The sequence below is a fragment of the Loxodonta africana genome, chromosome 19, assembly GCF_030014295.1.
Source record: "Loxodonta africana isolate mLoxAfr1 chromosome 19, mLoxAfr1.hap2, whole genome shotgun sequence".
In the NCBI taxonomy this organism is placed as follows: domain Eukaryota; kingdom Metazoa; phylum Chordata; class Mammalia; order Proboscidea; family Elephantidae; genus Loxodonta; species Loxodonta africana.
The window spans coordinates 61,518,363-61,539,410 of record NC_087360.1 but is presented as its reverse complement, the minus strand read 5'-3'; the positions used below and the strand labels follow the sequence as shown (position 1 = coordinate 61,539,410).

The window sequence follows — 21,048 nt, the reverse complement described above, 5'->3', positions numbered from 1 at the left end:
GCAAACGGCCATAAATAATGCAGCTGACTCTAGTGAATGGCTGTTGCTTGTAGACTTGAGAAGAATTTTTCTAAACTTATTGTTTGCCAAAAGTGGCTTCCTAATAATTGGCAGCAGAAAATTCAGCAACATAGAAGACTAGTGTGAAAATTATTAGTATTATGAAAGCCCAGAAAAGAAAAGCTTTATGTTATAAGCTTAACGTTTACAGTTTCAGTTATTGCTAACATCCAAGGATACTTGGGTTCTTACATAGCTGAAGAATTCTCCTTGAAAATTCTTCCTGATAAGGGGCACTTTTTGAACTAGAATCTTCTAAATAGTACCTACGTTTTGTATTTGAAATCGGCCTAGTTATGTAATTAGAAACACATCTTTCAGCTTGTTTCTGAATATAATTTCAATGGAAGGCAATGTTCTAGAAATTCTCAGGACTCATTCTGTGTGTTTTTCAGAGAACTGAATTTTCCAACTTATCACCTCGATACATTGAAATGCATATTGTCGTGGATAAAAATTTGGTAGGTCCTATTTAAATGCATTGTTTTTTAAATGGTTTAATATTTGTCTTTAACTCAATTTCAAAGATCAAGTGGATATTTTCAACCTTTTTGATAAATGTCCATTTTGATTTTGCAATTAATACATTCTTAAAAAGTTATAAATAAGTCAAGTTTTTGTTAATTCATTGAGTGTCTTTGCAGGGTCTCCAAAAGCTGTTGTAAAGTTAAGTATCTTTCCATTTCCTGAGTGAAGGAATACATCTGCAGTTAAACGATACATTAGAACTCCTCCAAACTCTCAACCCCTGCATCTAGCAGAGGGATACAGCAATAGTATTTAACTGGCTCTTAGCTTCATTGGAATGGTGAATTATGAAACAAAGAGGCCACTTCTTTCAAGCAAAGGGCAAAAAAACTTCTGCTTTGTTCTCAGTTTTAGGTAAATTAAAAGAAAGAAAAGTGAACACCAATCTCATTTTGAGAATTCACGACTGTAATTCAGCCCCTGCATGGGTGTAGGCTTTGAATTTGCACTACATTTTTTTTTTTTTTTTTTTGATGGAGTTAGGGAATTCTAAGTCTTGAGGCTACATTTGTCCCAGGTTGGTAAAATCCCAGGGCACCTGATAGAAGCAAATAATATTTCTCTCTGATGGAACACAACATCAAAATAGTACCTAAGGATACCTCAGGATTCCCACAGATGAATGCCAGCCATACCAGCTCAAAATCCATAAGGAAATAAGCCTATGAACAAGGGTCACCAAAATAAGAAACAACAGATTTAGATCTACAAAATCTTGAGATATTAAAAATTTAAGATATATGACAGCGTAGAACCTCTCCATGGGCTTTCTTAAGCTGTAATCTTTCTGGGAGAGCCCTGGTGGCAAGTGGTTAAGAGCTCAGCTACTATCCAAAAGGTTGGCAGTTCAAATCCATAACCACTCCTTGGAATCCCTATGGGGCATTTCTACCCTGTCCTATAGGGTTGCTATGAGTCAGAACTGACTCAATGGCAACTTTTTTTTTTTTTGGTAGTCCTTATGGAAGCAGATCACCAGGTCTTTCTCCTGTGGAGCCAGCAAGCTTTTGGTTAGCAGCGGCGTGCTTAACTGTTGTGCCACCAGGGCTCCTTCTCATAAAGTTAAAAAAAGAAAAAAAAATTTTTTTTTTTAAAGTTAGGGGTAACAAAAATTGAAGTTCATGGCTAATTTGACCCAGTACAAAGCCAACACAAATAATATTTCTCTAAAAATACAAAACAGAAGGAAGACAGCAGAATTTTAAGCATAGCCAACAAAAAGAAGGCAACTAAAGAGAGAAAAAAAATATACGTTAAAAATATGTCTCATAAATGTGGAACAAATTTGAAAGCTAAGGTAAAGGGTAGAATATTTAAACTCAAATATATAAGAGATTATATTAGGTGTAAACACCAAAAAAAATTTAGGTGTAGAGGGACTAAACACAAAAAAAAAACAAACAAAAATAGCTGTCTAGTCGATTCTGACTCAGAATGACCCTACAGGGCAGAACAGAACTGCCCCATAGGGCTTCCAAAGGAGCAGCTGGTAGATTTGAAGTGTCAGCTTTTTGGTTATCAGCCAAGCTCTTAACCACTGTGCCACCAGGGTTTCCTTCATCACCATAAAAAAAAAGGAGTATAAATTGCACAACAGTCTGGGAAAACTGATTGTCATTATCTACTAATGTTGTTATCCTCTAACCCAGCATTTTTACTGCTAGGTAGATGTCCAGCAGAAATGTGTGTGCATATGTACCAAAATAAATGAAAAGTAATATTTATTGTAGCATTATTTTAATAATAAAAATTATGTCTGTCAATAGTAATAGATGTAATGACCATACAATGGAATATCTAACAATGAAAATATATGAAATATAACTACATCTGACATGGATTAATCTCATAAGCATAATATTGAGCAAAATAAATCTCAAAGAATGTGTACCAAGCCAATGAATTGCCAAGCCAATGAATGAACAAAGCAGAGAGACATGAGCCACTGCAGTGAGATACTTCCTGTCTGGAGTGACAGCACCACTTTTTTCTCGTTTCATTGGCCAAAGTGAATCACCTGGCCATGCCTATCTTTCAAAAGGATGGGTACCTGAACTAGAAGATAACTGAATATTGGTAAGTAGGGGTAATGCCAGAGCATAGTGTCAAAACTAAACACAGAAGGAGATTCATATTCTAGAAAGAATTTGCTGTTAGAAAAGTAAGCATGAAAAATGTATGGATGAAGCTTGCAATTCCCAGTGTTAAAATTGGAAAACAAGAAGTGCAAAGAAAACAGAGGCAGTAATTAACAAAAGACAATGTTGTATACATAAACGAACATTAAAATTGATCAATTCAAGAGATGGTTTGTTGAAAAAAATAAATAGGCATAAAGTATAATTAAGAAAAAAAGGGAAGAAAACATGTTATAGTCTTAAAAAGAATAAAGAGAATGTGACAATGGTCCTGGAGAATGTCAGACAGCAGACAACTTTGAAAAAGCAAATTTGATGTCATCTCAAAAGGAGATAAGAATTTGAATAGGTCAGTTGCCACAGTGTTAGGCATAGATGATTTTAAAGGAGAGTTCTTTAAAATGTTTCAGGAATACATAATTCATGTGCTAATGCAAAATAGTTGGAAAATAGCAAAAAAAAAAAAAATGCGAGTTAACAATTTTAGGATATGCCCTAATATTTGCTTCAGATTATTTGTTTGCTGAATTATGACAAAGCACAAATGCACACACACACTTACAAGCAAAAGGCCCATCTTTCTTAAAGCTGTACGTTTCTTATTAAAATATTATATTAATTTTGACAGTATAATAGAGTTTAATGCAGTGATCACATATAATGGTGGTTTAATATTAAATGATGTATTAATAAAATGCATTGCATCAATTGGTCAAAAGACAAAAATCATGATCATTTTGGTAGGTTTCAAAAGGCATTTGATAAAAATTCAACCCCAGTTTTTATAAACGTTTTAGTGAATAGGTGTTCTTCAACATGAATTAGAATACTCATCTTACAATGAAAACCACTTGGTGATGAAACATTTGAAGCTTTGCGTTGCAAAATCAGGAGCAAAGCTCACGTACCTGATATCAGCTTTACTGTTTAATATTGTGCTGAAATTTTTAAGCAATTAGATGTAGAAAAGCTTATTGGAAAAAAGGAGAAATTAGAACATGTGTACATTGTGACATCAAAGAGCTCCATACACAGTATCCAGGATCAATTTTCCAGTAAGCCTTTCACTGAGGATTTTTCCTTTCTGTGTATACATTTTTGGTCTGGGATTATATTTATTTATAATATAAAAAGTAAGTATTATATTTTGAAATACCAAATTTTAAAAATGTACGATTCCATTTTGATAAACCATAGTGCTACAGGTTGAGAGCATTAAGCATTGTCTAAAATTATGTTATTAAACATTTTAATTATTTCACATATGTTAATTATAATATAAATTATATATTAATTATTTGTATTATTTATAAATCATTACTTATTGAATTTCAATTGGAATATATCCTTATGGATACTTTAGAATATAGCACGTTGTACAAGTAGAGGCTATATGATAGATAAATGACATGTATTAGTTTTTAAAAAATAATTCATCTTTTTCAGTTTGATTACATGGGCTCTGACATAAAGGTCGTAACACAGAAGGTTATTCTGATCGTTGGCCTTGTTAACGCTGTAAGTTTTTTAAAAAACTTCTGTTGATATACTTTATAGAAATAAAGTTAATATGAAATTGTGTATATAGTATTTTGCTGCGCTGTTGAAGAGTTTCCATAATCAAAGAGTCAACTTAAATGTCTTAAATATATTTTTATAAAAGTTTAATGTAATGTTCAAATTTATTTAAAATTGTTCATTTATCTTTTCCTCCTAGATGCTAGCCCAGTTAAAATTGACTGTTATAATATCTTCCATAGAAATCTGGTCAAATAAAAACCAATTTTCTACTACAGGACAGCCCAGTGATTTATTAATTAGGTTGGTCGAATGGGAAGGCAAATATCTTGTACCTCAACCCCATCATAATACATACTTTTTTGTGTAAGTATAGCATTCTGTATTTGTATAGCATTAAAAGAATAACCCAAAATGACTTAATATGTTAATTATTTAAAATAAGCATTTACTTAGCATATAGTCTGTTCTACAAATTTGATGGACAGCATGGGATGTCCCAGCTCTCTAGGACTTAATGTGAGACAAGAGTTACAAACTTAAAATCACCTAATATAAGTTACAAAAATGTATTGAACTAACTAAAAGAACTTAATTGTGAGTGATACAATTTCTTTGATTTTCCTCGGCTTATAAACTTTTGGCACCTGTTATCTTATCTGTACATTCTTTCATCCAATTAATTCTTATATTTTACTTCCTAATAAAATTAATATATTGAATTGTCAGAGTATCTACAGAATGATGCACAGAAAAATCTATTTCTCTTGAGTGAAGAAATGAATAAGTAAGTCGCGGGGCTGTAAATGTAGCCCAAGCCCAAGCCCTTTGCTGCCTAGTTGATTCCAACTCATAGCGGCCCCATAGGACAGAGTAGAACCGCCCCATAGAGTTTCCAAGAAGCGCCTGGTGGATTCGAACTGTAGACCTTTTGGTTAGCAGCCATAGCACTTAACCACTACGCCACCAGTGTTTCCTGTAAATGTAGAGGGAACCAGAATGACAGCCATTATAATAAGTGCAATGATATCTTGCATAAACTATTAGTCCTCAGCCTTATGTTTCTTGATGTTTGTCAGATTCAAAATTGACAAAGGGATAATGAAATGTCCTTAACATTGAAGCTTTTAGAAAAAACATAAATACTGTTGTAGAATTCAGAGTAGCATGTTGCTTAAACCTGAAAATCCATTGTTGTTGAGCATTTTTCGACTCATAGCGACCCTATAAGACAGAGTAGAACTATCCTATACAGTTTCCAGGGAGTGGCTGGTGGATTTGACCTGCAGACCTTTCGGTTAGCAGCTGAGCTCTTAACCGCTGTACCACCAGGGCTCCAGTATGGTGCTTTAAAAAAAAAAAAAAAAATTTTTTTTTTAATTTTTATTTACGTAATAATTGCTCAGTGATGTTTGCTGTTAATGAAAACTATTTTCGTTTATGGTACCACTCTAAAATGTACTTATGAGGAAAATTATTATTTTCTTTTCTAGATTTAGGAAGTATCCTAGTTTTATAGGAACCACGTTTCCTGGAAAAATGTGTTACAAGACTTATGCCAAAGGAGTTGCTTTGGTATGTAATTATTATCCAGTTTGCTCTCATAATTTTCACGTTTAAAGTGTTTATTAATATTTTAAAGCATGAATAAATATATTAGTTTAATGTCTCCTTTATAGCTTTTTATATTACTAACTTGGAGCAGAAAAATTATATATTATTGCTTTAAGAAAAAATGGAACATTTAAAAATTGAAGTGATTATGATGTCATATTGTAGGTAAAATTTTCATTGTTTCAAACAGTGGTATGCCATGCATCAGTCTTTATTATCTATTCAACGCAATTTTATGTTAATTATTAAATGTATTCACTTTCAATTTTTTTCTCTAACTTAGTAATTGGTGTATACTATGTGAGTTTTTATTAAATAATGGCTATTTTTCTCTTATGTATTTTATTATTGCGTTCAATTCTTTAGTATATATTTGGGAGGAGCAGACTGCTGTTGGGAAGAAGCGGCAATAGAATATTCATAATCTACTGTTTTCTGGGATAAGTGAGAATAAACTCTTATGGCAACCAAGTTATAAAAATTAGAGAGGATAACCAACTAGAAAGTGCTTCAAAAAAATAAGTCCGCGCTATGATTTTTATGCTGACCTATTTACTGCTGTGTCTAAAAGGAGAATTGGAAACAGATGATAAAATTCATCATTATCACATAGGTTACTCAGGAAAGGCTTATGGACATAATTGCCACCCTACGAGTGTTTTTGATGACAAAACTGAGATTACCGATTAGTAATTGTTGTCCTACTTGAAAGTGGTGTCTCCGAAAGTCACACAATTAGTGATCTGAAAAAAAAATCTGAGTCTTGCCCAAATGATTCCATATTTTTTCTATGCCTACATGTAAATAAAATTTTTTACCTTCCTTGTGAAAAGCCAGTTTGCTTGTGTTCTAATTTACTGTGAAACTCTTCTGATTTATTGATGACTGTCTTTTAATACCTTCACAGACAAATGTCTGAAAAGTGTCACTCAAACGAAGTATCTTTATTTGTTAGCTTATCTCTCACTCATTCTTCCGGGCACTCCATTCTGAATTTTCCACTACCACATCATGGAAACGGCTATTGGTCTCATTAATACTGCTTCTGTACTGTAAAAAAAAAAAAAATTCTCTTCTTGAGTTACTATGCTAGTTTCCTGTGTGTCTTCTGGAAGCTTTATTGTTTTTATCTTTCACATTTAAATCTACCACCTATTCGGATATTATTTTTATGTATGGTGTGAAGTAGAACTCTAAATTCATTTTTTCCGTATGGATATCCCATTGATCTAGTACCATTTATTGAAACTACCATTCTCTACCTACAGCAATCATCTTTGTCCTAAATGAAAAAGTGACCATATATATAGAGGTGTATTTCTAATATTTCTTTTCTGTTTTATTCTCTTTTTGTTTATCCTTGAACCAACACTACACTTTAATATCAGGTAGAGTAAATGCTCCTTTTTTTTTTTTTTTTGAATATTGCCTTGGCTATTCTTTGTTGTTGTGTGCCATCGAGTTAATTCTGACTCATAGCGACCACATAGCAGTCAATAGGATAAAGGAGAACTGCCCCTTAGGGTTTTCTTGGCTGCAGTCTTTATGGGAACAGATTGCCAGGTCTTTCTCTCACAGAGTGGCTGGGTGAGCTCAAGCTGCCAACCTTTTGGTTAGCAGCTGAGTGCTTAATCATTAGGGCTCCTTGGGCTATTCTCAGCTCTTTGCATTTCCATATATATTTTAGATTCAGCTTGTCAGTTTTCACAAAATATTCTGTTGAGATTTGGAATGGGATTACATCTAAACTGATATCCATTTGCAGTTTGAACATAGGTCTGGTAGGAAAAGGGTACCTGCCAACAGAGGTCTGTGTGCTTTCGCTAGATTAAATTTAGCACAGGTTGGGCATTGTTTGACTACCTTATCTGAATCCCTTTAGAAGTGACCCCAGTAGCATTTCTTCATTCTTTTACTGTTTTATCCCATCCTAAATGATCTCTTAAATGGAAACTAGTGGCCGCTGGGATGTGTAAATCCTTAGGGAGTACATACTGATTATTTGGTCCACTCGAAAATTCTGCTTGCTGGTTTGTCTGACATCCTTCAGATTTCCATTGATCTTGTTCAGAGGAAGGGGCAGCTTTTTGATGTTATGACAGGCTATGCCATTTTTCTTCCCCCACTTTTTCTGGAACCTCAGTCCGAGGTTCAAGTAAGGGGGTATTTTGTCCATTATAACAAATTTGGCATTGGTCCTGTCCAAAAAGTGTATGGGGGGAGGGAAAGAGGGCTCGATACCTTTTAGTTTCAGTCCCTCCAGCCATTAGCATTAAACTCTGACACTAGCCCACTTCCTATCTCATAAAGATAACGGGCTACGACCTTAAAATTTCCCCCAGAAACTTCGATCTAAAAAGGCAATATGATCTTCCTCCCATATAGATTTGATTTCAAAGAGACAAGTTAATAATAATGTAAGATGGAGACCTTGAGGTATTGCTGGTCTGCTTCCGGGCGCCACCCATAATTGGGTGGTGACGTCTAGGTAACCATTCTTTTGAGACCCAACTAAGTACCTCTTCTTCTGGAGTTAACTGCCGGTGTTGTTTTATTATTTGAAAACATGGGTAAGTTATGAATGGTGATTGGGAGTTAACACGAGGAGGGGGAGGATCTCTAATTCTTTGACCCTCAGATTTTGGGGAGCCTGTAGTAATTCCTGGAAACCCTGGTGGCGTAGTGGTTAAGTGCGGTAATACGGCTGCTAACCAAAGAGTTGGCAGTTTGAATCCGCCAGGCGCTCCTTGGAAACTCTATGGGGCAGTTCTACTCTGTTCTACAGGGTCGCTATGAGTTGGAATCGACTCGATGGCACTGGGTTTTCTTTTCTTTTCTTTTTTTTGGTACTAATTCCCTTAAAATGAGTTGAGCTCCTATTTTTCTCGATTGTTGAGATTAAATATTCCTGAACGGGGGTCTGAGCAGCCAGTTTAGCAGCTTTGTCAGCCAATCTATTTCCGTTTACTTTCTCTGTTTGGGGGCCCTGTTTGGGTTGATGATCTTGTATTTTTATTACCGCAATTTCAGGAGATAATAAGAGAGCTTCCAGCAAATTGGCCACTAAAGTACCATCTTTATGGGTTGTCTTGAAAACTTTAAAAGTCCCTTCTGTTTTCATAACATTCTGAAATAAAAAATTATTCCATTGAGTAACGAAAATTGGTGTATATATTGACTGACTGGCCTTGCGCCAACTTACATTCTCTTGTTAAGGCTATAAGCTTGGTTTGTTGGGCTGTGCTTACCTCAGACGAGGGTCCGCTCTCTAATACCTCTCCCATGGTGGTAATGATGTATCCTCCTTGAAACCTAGAACTAGGAGCTTCAGATGTTATCTAGGAGCCATCTACAAACAGCACAAGTGAAGGGTTGGAGAGTGGAGTTTCTTGCAAATCTATTTTAGGAGAGAAAAGTCGATCAGTTAAAACAGTCATGATCAATGTCATTTCCATTGGGATCAGGCATGGGGTAGCTGGATTTAAGGCCCCTACAGTGTGTAATATAAGATTGGGGGCAACCAGAAGAAGGTCTTCATATGAAGTTAGTCAGCTAGCAGAAAGGTGTTGGGTTAGAGTAGAATTTCAGATGGCAGGAACTGCATGTGGAACATGCATACCTAGATTATTTCCTAATACTGTACCAGCTGTTATTTTTACCAATTTGGCAGTGGCTGCAACCACTCAAAGACATGGAGGATAAGCTCTGACTACCGGATCTAATTGTTTACTGTAGTACCCTACAGATCTCTGTCTGTCTCCATGCTTCTGAGTTACAACTCCTAAGGCATTTCTTTGTCTTTCCAGAAGGAGAAGAGAGAAATCTAAAGAATAGTTAGGGAATCCAAGAACTTTAATGTGAGTTACAGATTCTTTTAATTTACTTTTGGCTTGCCCATCTTCCATAGACAGCTCAAAAGGTTCAGAGATATTACCCTTAAGATATACATTAAGCAGCTGTGCTAATAAAGAGAAATTTGTAATCCAGGCTCTACGATATCCACACAATCCTAAAAATTCCTTTAACTGTTTCTTTGTTGTAGGTATAAAACCCGTTGTTGTCAAGTCAATTCTGAATCATAGCGACCCTATAGGACAGAATAAACCCCCCTCGTAGGGTTTCCAAGGAGCAGCTGGTGGATTCAAACTATTGACCTTTTTGTTAGCAGCCGAATGCTTAACCATTGGGCCACCAGGGCTCCTGTCGTAGGTACAGTATAGAAAAAAGATAGCTTCTTTTCATTTTGGGTCAATTGAGATTCCTTTTGCTGAGGTTAAATAACCAAGATCTTTTATTTGTGGAAGAGAAAACAGTAATTTTTCCCTGGGCACCTTATGCCCTCTAACAGCCAGATGATGTAGTAACAGAAGACTATCCTGTATGTTGGAAACCCTGGTGGCGTAGTGGTTAAGTGCTACGGCTGCTAACGAAAGGGTCGGCAGTTCAAATTCTCCAGGCGCTCTTCGGAAACTCTATGGGGCAGTTCTACTCTGTCATACAAGATCGCTATGAGCTGGAATTGAAATGACGGCACTGGGTTTTATCCTGTATGTTGGAAACCCTGGTGGTGTAGTGGTTAAGAGCTACAGATGTTAACCAAAAGGTCAGCAGTTTCAATCTACCAGGTGCTCCTTGGAAACCCTATGGGGCAGTTCTACTTTGTCCTATAGGATCACCATAAGTCAGAATCGACTCCACAGCAACAGGTTCTTTTTTTTTTTCCTTTTGGGTCAGGGAACTCTTTTACCGTGGCCCAATATTTGGCCTTAGACCGTGAGTGGAAGGAGAGCTCAGGGTTCCTGCTTTGGCCCTTTGTTTAACTACCAAGGTCATGGTGGGCCCAGTAATTTCTGGCCTAGCAAAGGGCATTTCAGATAAAGCCAGTTTCTCTAAGTCTGGTTAGAGATTGGAAGACAATGATTCCAATGTTGTACTGCCTTCCATTTCCTTTGTGCAATGTTAGAATTTGTTAGGCTTGCTTAGACGCTGCTTCCTGCAGGGAGGCAAATTTGTCATGATGTTGTTTTCGAGGTGTCTGAAAATACAAATTATAAAAAATTTTCCACTGTGGTTGTTTTACACTAGACCCATGACTTTCTAGTTTACAACTCATATTTTATTACTTTAGCCAAACCCAAACTGTTCAAGCCTCATGATCAGAAGTGAGATTGTGCCATTTTTCTGAATACTGACCAGCAGTGGCACAAAAGTTTAAAACGATGTAGGCAGCAGGCGTCCCGGATGGGAGGCTTTTGTCTCTGTTGTTATTATTATTTCCCATTTTCTTTTATTAGCTAACACAGAAAAGGAGACAAAAGACAGAAACACAACCATAAAATCAAGAACAGCAGTTTTACCGAAAGACATCCAGATGGAGCTCTCTCAAAAATCTCAAAATGAAGTTTCAAAGAGAAGTTACCAAACCAGTTTTTTAACAAGAATATATTGCAATAATATTTTCTATTATGCAGGAATGCAATAAAGTTCATACTTTGATGGCGCTTACCTCAATCAGAGGATTTCTGAAGGGGACGTGGAGTGCAAGAAGTGCAATACAGTGGATCTCCAGTGGTGCCAACCAGCAGTCCAGGTCTCCTGGGGATCCGATGAAGAGTTCACTAAAGAAGACCCTGCTCACGCTGCGCCAGCCTGCTGTAGTGAAACAACTTTTACCAAAGCCTTCTGCCACAAAGACATTTTTATCGTGACGTATCAGAAGACAAAAATGGGAAATTGCTTACAACCTAAAGATGGGCTGTAAGCACTCAGGCTAGAAACAGACCAAAATTCAAAGAAGTATACTGTATAAGTACTTTTTATATAATTCTGACAGGTGCAGATTCATTATGAGTAAGCACGTGCCCTTTACAATCATTGGACGTGTAACTGTGAGTAAACTACTTACAGATTATGACTGGTTAAAGTAAAGAACTAAGATCATGATTGGGTAACATTTTCTTGTCTTTCTTTTCTAACAATTTGGGCTCTTGGTTGAGGGGTTCCAGGCCTGTCATATGATGGTTTTTCTTTATTTGTTAGGTAGGCTACATGTGATATCGTGTGGATCTTCAACATGCTTCCTGGGGTAAATTGTTAGCTTAGGTGCGCACATGAACTAGTTAGAGCACTCTGTCCTACTCCTTTGATATAATTTCTTGTTTGAAGTCCTATAGATTCTGACAAACAAGTTGGCCTTTTGTGGTTATGGCCTGCTATGGTTAGGTTAACCCTTTATCAAGTGCCATATCTAAGAATCCATTCTTGAAGACTAGGTGCTGAACTATTGCCCCTCTGTTTTCTTCTAAGAGTTTTAAGGATTTAGGTCATACGTTTAGGTCTCTGATCCATTTTGAGTTAGTTTTTCTGTATGGAGTAAAGTATGTGTTTAACTCCAATCTTTTGCATGTGGAAGTCCGGTTATTCTAGCACCATTTATTAAAGAGACTATTCCTTCCCCATTTGATGAATATAGCACCCTTATTGAAGATTAATTGACCGTAGAAGCACAAGCATAACTCTATATTCTCAATTCTAATCCATTGACATCTATGTCTATCATTATAACAGTATCAGACTATTTTGATTAGTGTAGATTTACATGCTTTGAATTCAGGAAATGAGAAAGCCCTCCTACACTATTCATCTTTTTAAAAAATTATTTGGGGCCTTTGCAGTGCCATATACATTTAATGATTAGATTTTCCAGGTCTTCAAAGAAGGCTGTGGGAATTTTTGATGGAGATCGCATTGAAGTTATAGATTGCTTTTGGTAGCACTGACATCTTGACAATATTAAATCTTCCTATCCATGAGCATGACTAAGACAGAGTAGGAAGAAGGACCTGGCAGTCTACTTCTGAAAAAGAATTAGCCAGTGAAAACCTTACGAATAGCAGTGGTATTGGAGGAAGACTCATTAACAACCTGCGTCATGCAGATGACACAGCCTTGCTTGCTGGAAGTGAAGAGGGCTTGAAGCACTTACTGATCAAGATCAAAGACCACAGCCTTCAGTATGGATTACACCTCAACATAAAGAAAACAAAAATCCTTACAACTGGACCAATAAGCAACATCATGATAAACGGAGAAGAGACTGAAGTTGTCAAGGATTTCATTTTACTTGGATCTGCAGTCAACACCCATGGAAGCAGCAGTCAAGAAATCAAAAGATGCATTGCATTGGGCAAATCTGCTGTAAAGGACCTCTTTAAAGTGTTGGAAAGCAAAGATGTCACCCTGAAGATTAAGGTGCCCCTGACTCAGGCCATGGTGTTTTCAATCACATCATATGCATGAGAAAGCTGGACAATGAATAAGCAAGACCGAAGAAGAGTTGACGCCTTTGAATTGTGGTGTTGGTGAAAAATATTGAATATACTATGGACTGCCAAAAGAACAAAGAAATCTGTCTCAGAAGAAGTACAACCAGAATGCTCTTTAGAAGCAAGGATGGCAAGTCTGCGTCTTACATACTTTGGACATATTATTTGGAAGGATCAGTCCCTGGAGAAGGGCATCATGCTTGGTAAAGTACAGGGTCAGTGAAAAAGAGGAAGACCCTCAAGGAGGTGGATTGACACCGTGGCTGCAACAATGGGCTCTAGCATAACAACGATTGTAAGGATGGGGCAGGACCGGGCAGTGTTTTGTTCTGTTGGGCATCGGGTCGCTATGAGTCAGAACTGATTCAGTGGCACCTAACAACAACAACAACAACATCCATGAGCGTGGAATATCCTTCCATTTGTTTCCCAAAATGAAAACATATCCGTTGCTGTTGAGTCAATTCAGACTCGTAGTGACCCTATAGGACAGAGTAGAGCTGCTCATAGGGTTTCCAAGGCCATAATCTTTATGGAAGCAGACTGCCACATCTGTCTCCTATGAAACAGTTTGTGGGTTTGAATTACCAACTCTCATTTAGTAGCTGAGCACTCAACCACTGCACCAACAGGGCTCCTTCCATTTGTTTAGGTCACCTTTAATTTCTTTCAGTAAAGTTTTATAGTTTTCTTGTTAATTCCTAGGTATTTTATTTTTAGATGTTATTAAAAATGGAGTTGTTTCCTTAATTTCCTTTTCAGATTACTTTTTGCTGATATAAAAACTCTACTCATTTTTGTGTGCATTGATCTTGTATCCTGCCATGTTGCTGAACTGATTTATTAGCTCTAATAGCTTTATTGTGGATTCTTTGGGGACTTCTATATATAGGATCATGTCATAGGCAAAAAGGAATAATTGTACTTCTTTCCAATTTGGATGCCTTTTATTTCTTTTTCTTGCCTAATTGCTCTGGCTAGGACTTCCAGTACAATACAGTCATGAACTGCATAATGTCTGTTCGGGCAACATCTGACTGCAGATACGTCCATGGTCCCATGAGATTATAATAGAGTTCAGAAATCACAGTTGGAGAATGGGACACAGCTGATGTAACTGGACATAGCAAACTCAAAATCCTCCTGCACACAACATGTATATCTCATGTGTCCCGTATTCAAAGCAATTGCACTGCCAGGCGTACAATGGTACAGTACATATACAACTGATAACACATATGTCTTGATAATTACAATAAATACAATACTATGTTACTGGCTTATGTATGTACTGTACTGTACTTTCTATCGTTATTTTAATGTGAACTTTCCCTATTTACAAATAAAAAGTTTACCATATAACAGTGTATGCTTTGACTTGTGGACGGGAGCATCCAATCTCATGTACTGTGAATCTCTTAAGTGTTGTGCTGTTATCTCTCTATTTAATTTTCTTTAAAAAATATTATAGTAAAGTACGTTATGGCTCCCAAACACAGCAAAACCAGTGCTAGTGATAGCAGCAGTGAGGGGCAAAGGAGAAGTATCAATCTGGAAGTGAAACAAAAGGTAGAAAATCAATTAACATGTTTGCACAACATCCAAATCATGTAACATCCTATTTCACAGAATGTATCATGGACGTTAAGTGACGTATGACTGTATTGAATAGTAGTGATGAGAGTGAGCATCCTTATCTTGTTCATGATCTTAAGGGGAAAACTTTCAGTCTTTCTTTATTAAGTATGGTATTAGCTGTGAATTTTTCATAAATGCCCTTTTTTGACTGAGGAATTTCTCTTTTATTCCTAGTTCGCTAAGTGTTTTTTTCATAAAAGCATGTTGGATTTTTTTCAAATGCCTTTTGTGCATTGATTGAGATGATCATGTGGCTCTTTTCCTTTGTTCTATTAATGTGGTGTGCTACCTTGATTGATTTTCTGATGTTGAACCACCCTTGCATTCCTGGAATAAATTCCACTCGGTCATGATATATAGTCCTTTTAATATGCTTTTGGATTCGGTTTTCTAGTATTGTTGAGGATTTTTACATCTATATTCATAGGGACTATTGGTCTGTAGTTTTGTTTTCTTATGGTGTCTTTGTCTGGAAAATCAGGGAGATGCTAACCGCGTAGAACAAGTTAGAAGTGTTTTTGTCTATTTCTGGAAGAGTTTAAGAAGGATTGATTTATATCTTCTTTAAATGTTTGGTAGAATTCTCCAGTGAAGCCATCTGGTGCAGGACTTTTTTTTTTGATTGAGAGGTTATTTTATTACTGATTCAATCTCTACTTCTTACAGGCCTGTTGCAATTTTCTATTTTTCTTTGAGTCAGTTTAGGTAGTTTATATTTTTCTAGTAATTTGTTCAATCCATTTAGGTTATATAATTTTTTGGCATACAATTATTTATAGTATCTGTCTTAGGTTGAGTTCTCTAGACTAGCAAAACTGGTTATACATATATATATATACATACATACATATATGTGTGTGTGGTGCTACTCCCTCTACACACACACACACACACACACACACTATATATTCAGAGAGAGAGAGAGATCTATAGTTCAAGGAAATTGTTCATGCAGTTGTGGAGGCTGGCAAACCCCAAATCTGTGGGTCAGACATCAAGTGGGAGGCTTCCTCTGACTCATGTGGTTGCAGGAGCTGATGAACCCAAAATTGGCAGGTCAGATGGCAGACTGCTGACTCACATTCCAGGAACCAGAGGTCAGAGGACGGCCAGTCAAATGCAGGATTCAGAGAAGGTGAGCTTTACCAGAACATCGATATATATTGGATGCAGGCCATGCCCCAAGAAAACTCCCCTTTCAATTCTTTGGCTGCTCATATCAGATCACAAAATGAAAGATGATTACATAATATATGCCAAACGACTGAGAATGATAACTTAGTCAAGTTGACATGTAACCTTAACCATCACCGTTCACCCCTTGTCAGCTTGGCACCCATACACATCTTCTTAAACCATACATAATCTCTAAATAAAGACAATTATGAAGTCATACTTGTGCCTAACATGATGCAGCTAACACGTGTACAACCGAAAACACACTAGTCCTATTTACATCTTCTCTTTTATAATAGTGCTCACTTCCACAGCACATATACTAAAATTGGAATGATACAAGGAAGATTAGCATGGCCCCTGCACAAGGATGACACACAAATTCATGAAGCATTCCATATCTGGAGCCCTGGTGGCACAGTAGTTAAGAGCTACAGTGAGCTATGGTTGCTAACCAAAAGGTCGGCAGTTCGAATCCACCAGCTGCTCTTAGAAACCCTGTGCGGCAATTCTACCCTATCCTATAGGGTCGTTATGAGTCGTAACAGCTCGACAGCAGCGAGTTTGATTTTTCTTATTTTATAATAAGTAATGGAATAAGAGTTTTGTTTTTTTTTAATGGAATAAGAGAGGGAAGAAAACAAAGATATTTACCATATATCCTACAGGGTCGCTATGAGTCAGAATTGACTAGACCCCAATAAAGGAGAAATACTAAAAACAATTACAGTCTTTGTTTCTGGAACTGGTCATATGGTCATAGCTGGTATTTAGAACTATCTTCTTCCGCTATCCATTCCGTATTCCTTTTGCCCTCAGCAAGTACTTCAGCTAGCCATGGTTCTTTGCTTCATGAGGTGGCCCAAACCTTCATTCCTGAGGTGTCTGAGTCATTAGTAGTCAGGTTGGAATTGAGTTACTGTAGTTTTCCATTGACTTTCCTCACCAGGCATGGCAGTACTAAGAGACACCCTAAGGGATCTCCTGTATTGGAGAATACTCTTCCTTTCCTCCATTAAAAAAAAAAAAAAAAAAAAAAAAAAACCCAGTTCCTCCATTATGTAATATCAATTCAATTTCTTCTTGGTATTCAGGATCAATCACACCAGCTGATATGATAACTCTCTTCTTTGCCTGTTTATCCAGAGGCATGAGGTGCTCATAGTGGCTGATTAGTATTCATAAGTTCCAGTTTTGTGGAATTAGTGTTGTGTCTCCTGGTGGGAACATTCCTTGCTTTGGAACTAAGACCTGATATCAGGAGGGGACCAGTCCCTGGAGAAAGATATCATGCTTAGTAGAGTAGAGGGTCAGCGAAAAATAGGAAGACCCTCAAAGAGATGGACTGACACAGTGGCTGCAACGACGGGCTCATGCATAACAATTGTGGAATGGTGCGGACTGGGCAGTGTCTTGCTCTGTTGTGTATAAGGTCGCTATGAGTTAGAACTGACTCAACGGCACCTAACAAAAACAACGTTAAATATATTTTCTTATGTTGGTTTCAAAATTATACATGTGTTTTACTATTCTCGTATTTACTGTTATTTTATTTTCAGAGTTTCTTATGTTTTCTCCAATACATGCATACACATGTAAATAGTTTTCTGGGCAAAATAAGTAATTTAACATGTCTTTTCTTCCCTGCCACCTTTTTCCTTTGGTCCTTATTTTCTTTTATGTAATTTATTTTTTGAGCCCTTTGTCCCATACGTGAAAGGTCATTCTGGGTTTGCCTGTTTATTTATTTTGTTATGGTGTTTTCAAAGTGGGTTTTTTCCCTGAGTTCTTGTATGTCTAGAATAACTTCATTTCACCCTCACATATAAAAAACAAGTTCTTATTTTCGGATATGAAAATGTGTAGTCCTATACTTTTCCTTTTATACTTCAAGATTATTACTTGAATATGTTCTTATATCCAGGATCTTCTGTGTCTTTATGATAATTTTTTACTCAATTTCTATTCCTTTGATAGAAACTGAATTTCACTTTAATGTGCCTATGTGCTTTTTGTTGTTGTTGTTTGTGTTTTTAATTGTTTAATCCTTTTGGCAGTCCTTGATGCTTTTAAGTTTGAGATCCTTTATCTTTTCATATTTCATCTCATCTTCAACTGGTTCTTCTTAGTAAGTACTTGATATTGTTTCATGTGTTCAACAACCTATTTTTTTTTTTGCAAATTTATTATGCTTAGTTTAATTTTCTGTCCCCCTCCCACTCTGGTGAATTAATTCTGGTTCTTTGTGTTATATGCTTTCAGGTTTTTTTCTTTTATAGAAATTTTACTTAGAGTAAGTTAGGAAAACAGAGACTACACTAGGTATTTAAGGCAAAGAAATTTCGCGCAGGTAATTGGTCACAGTATTTGTACTCAAATAACACGTGCCTTCTACATTTGTGTGCCAATTGCTCCCCTGCCCGAGAGGAGTTTTCATAAGCGCTGCTATGCCAACTTTTATTTTTAGCATAGTGCGCTTATGAAAATACCTCGTGGGGGAGGGAGCGGTTGGCAAACAAATGTAGAAGGCACATGTTATTTGCATAAAAATATGGTGGTTACACAGGTATATGAGGTCTAAGAAAGCCCAGAGGGAATAGTGAGTTAACACAGACACAATAGCAACAAGAAGCAGCTACCACTTTAGGACTGAGGAAGAGTTTGCTGTTGTCAAAACCAAAAGGGTTATAAAAGAGACCTACCAGTTTGTTATTTAGACCTCTGGAAGAAGGAGCACTTCCTCCTGCTTAGGCCACTTTGGAGAGGCCCTGATAGGCTGGTTCTGACAGCACCCAAAGAAGCTAGAGTTGAGAAACTGTTGCTCTTGGAGCGAACTGCAAATAATGGAACGAACTTATGCTTTAAAGGCAAAATGTTGCACCTTGAGCAATGCTAACCAAAACATCAGGTGCGTGGGAAGAAGCAGCGCCTTGTCACCATCAACTAGCTTCTAATGTCCCACTACTTCAGGAAGTTTGGTGATAAAAATAAATATGGGGAAGGTAATTCAGAGAATCATAACCCCAGAATCTTATAGCCGAGTAGGAAGGGTAGATTTTGAACCCTGTTTCTTGTCTTTTATACTGCTTGTACCATTTTTTTTTTCTTATATTTCTTGGGATATCAGTTAATTTGGCTGGTATTTCATACCAGCTAAAAGAGAACTTTATCTATATCCTCTTCTGGAGAGTAGATGAAAAGGGGGCCTGCCAAAGTTTGATAAAAATCTGAGCTTTCTTATAATCTATTTGTCACCTATGCCCTAAAAAATGCTTTAGATCAATAGCTGGCGCGGATGAAGGAGAGACTGCTTGAATTCAAGCAGTCCGCTGGTAGATGAAATTTTAACTCTCTTCTGAAGTTGGACTGAAGTGGTGCTTTTGTTTACTGTCGGGTTGGTTATGTTGTTTTCCTACATCTCAGTAGCTATTGCTGGACAATATGCAACCCAGGGCAATATGTGAGAAAGTTATAAATGACTCCTTGGACCATGGCCATTTTCTCTTCTGAGCTGTTCTTTATTTGCCACTACCTCACTGCCATTGTGCTCTCACTCCCAGCCCATCAGAAGGTAAACAATTTCTTTTAGAAGGATCAGCACAAGCTGGTTCCTATGAGGCAGAGGTTAAAGATATCCCAAATGTCCAGTTTTTCCAAGCTGCTGTACCACTCCATCATCTCTAACGCCAACTACTCCCTCTCCCCTCAGTTTTCTCCCTCCTGTCCTTGAGTTCTCTAACTGACTGCAACATCTCACAGAACTCACGAAGCATGTAAAGAAAGTGGCTCATGTGGTTGTGGAGGCTGGCGAGTCCCAAATTCATGGGTCAGGTGTAGGCTTCTCCCAACCCACAAGGCTGCAGGAGGTGACAAACCCAAACCAGCAGTTCAGACCACAGGCTCCTGGCTCACAAGGCTGGGGAAGTCGATGACTCAGGACACATGATAGGCTGCTGGGCCAAGGGGCTGCGGAGGTCAGTGAATTCCAGAATTGACAGGTCAGATAGCAGGCCTCTGGGGAGGTCAACTGATCATATGAAGAGAGAGCCTTGCCAGGACACACACATATATCTTAGATGCAGGCCATACCCCAGGAAAGTGTGTAACTTTAGTAAGTGTAGAGCTTGAGTCACACCCTCCTGCAAGGCTGTGACCCAAGACACACCTTATACCAATCCTGCCTCATCAACATGTAGAGGTTAGGATCCACAGCACATAAAATGGAGGACAACCACACAATAGGGATTATGGCCAGTCAACACATAACCCCAACCATCACAGGTTCCATATACCTTATTTGCATAGTCCCACGCAATCATTGTGTGTGAGTCACAAAGACCATGGCTAAAAGTGCTATATTAAGTAATTCATTGCACTGCAGAAGCCAACTACCTTTTTACATTCCCAGCAATTTCGAGAGTTTATTAGGTCAGTCAATTTTCTTCTTTGACTTTGCTGTGTTTTTGTATTATGGAGGGGATCATGTTATTTTACCACGTGGTGGGAGGATTAACTGACTTTTTACTGAAGTACTGAAATATTCAGAGTAATGTGTGAATAATTAAGTCATATAAAAGTTGAGTTAATTCAAACATGTTCAAGCTTTCCCTTGCTTTAAAATGATAATTTAAGAACTGTTTATAAATCAAGAATAATAGCTGCTTTCCCTCACTTATATGGCACTTTTCAATCATCTTCTGAGCTGTACTAAAAAAAAACAAAACATAGAAATTGGGAATGACGTAAAGGAAAGCAACACTACCTATTTGGGTATCTATTTATCTATTATCTATTTCTGTGTAACCAATTACATTAAAACTTAGCAGCTGAAAACAATACAGTTCTGTGGCTCAGGAACCCAGGAAGAGCTTAGTGGATAGTTCGGACCCAGTGTTTCATACAAGGGTGTGATCAAGGTTTCGTCCAGGACTGTGGTAATCTCAAGGCTTGACTAGAGGATGACCTGCTTCCAGGCTCACTCATGTGGCTATTGGCAGATCTCAGAAAATTTGTTTCCAGGCTCACTCATGTGTGCCTCTCCACAGTTCTAC

At 37.3% G+C, this 21,048-nt stretch overlaps 1 protein-coding gene and 1 non-coding gene across 2 annotated transcripts in view; both read left to right on the top strand.

The window, feature by feature from the left end:
- Window positions 1–11,566, top strand: part of LOC100673384 (disintegrin and metalloproteinase domain-containing protein 5-like) — a 57,485-nt gene extending 45,919 nt beyond the window's left edge. Inside the window, exons 11-16 of the mRNA XM_023550934.2 lie at window positions 456–521; window positions 4,173–4,244; window positions 4,444–4,610; window positions 5,738–5,819; window positions 7,909–8,013; window positions 11,330–11,566. Coding sequence (XP_023406702.2) covers window positions 456–521; window positions 4,173–4,244; window positions 4,444–4,610; window positions 5,738–5,819; window positions 7,909–8,013; window positions 11,330–11,566 — 729 coding nt within the window. The remainder of the gene's footprint in view (window positions 1–455; window positions 522–4,172; window positions 4,245–4,443; window positions 4,611–5,737; window positions 5,820–7,908; window positions 8,014–11,329) is intronic.
- A 4,729-nt stretch (window positions 11,567–16,295) lies between these two features.
- On the top strand, window positions 16,296–16,402 carry LOC111751311 (U6 spliceosomal RNA). The gene has a single exon (XR_002786389.1). It is a non-coding gene; the product is annotated as a U6 spliceosomal RNA (small nuclear RNA).
- Window positions 16,403–21,048: the final 4,646 nt, after the last annotated feature.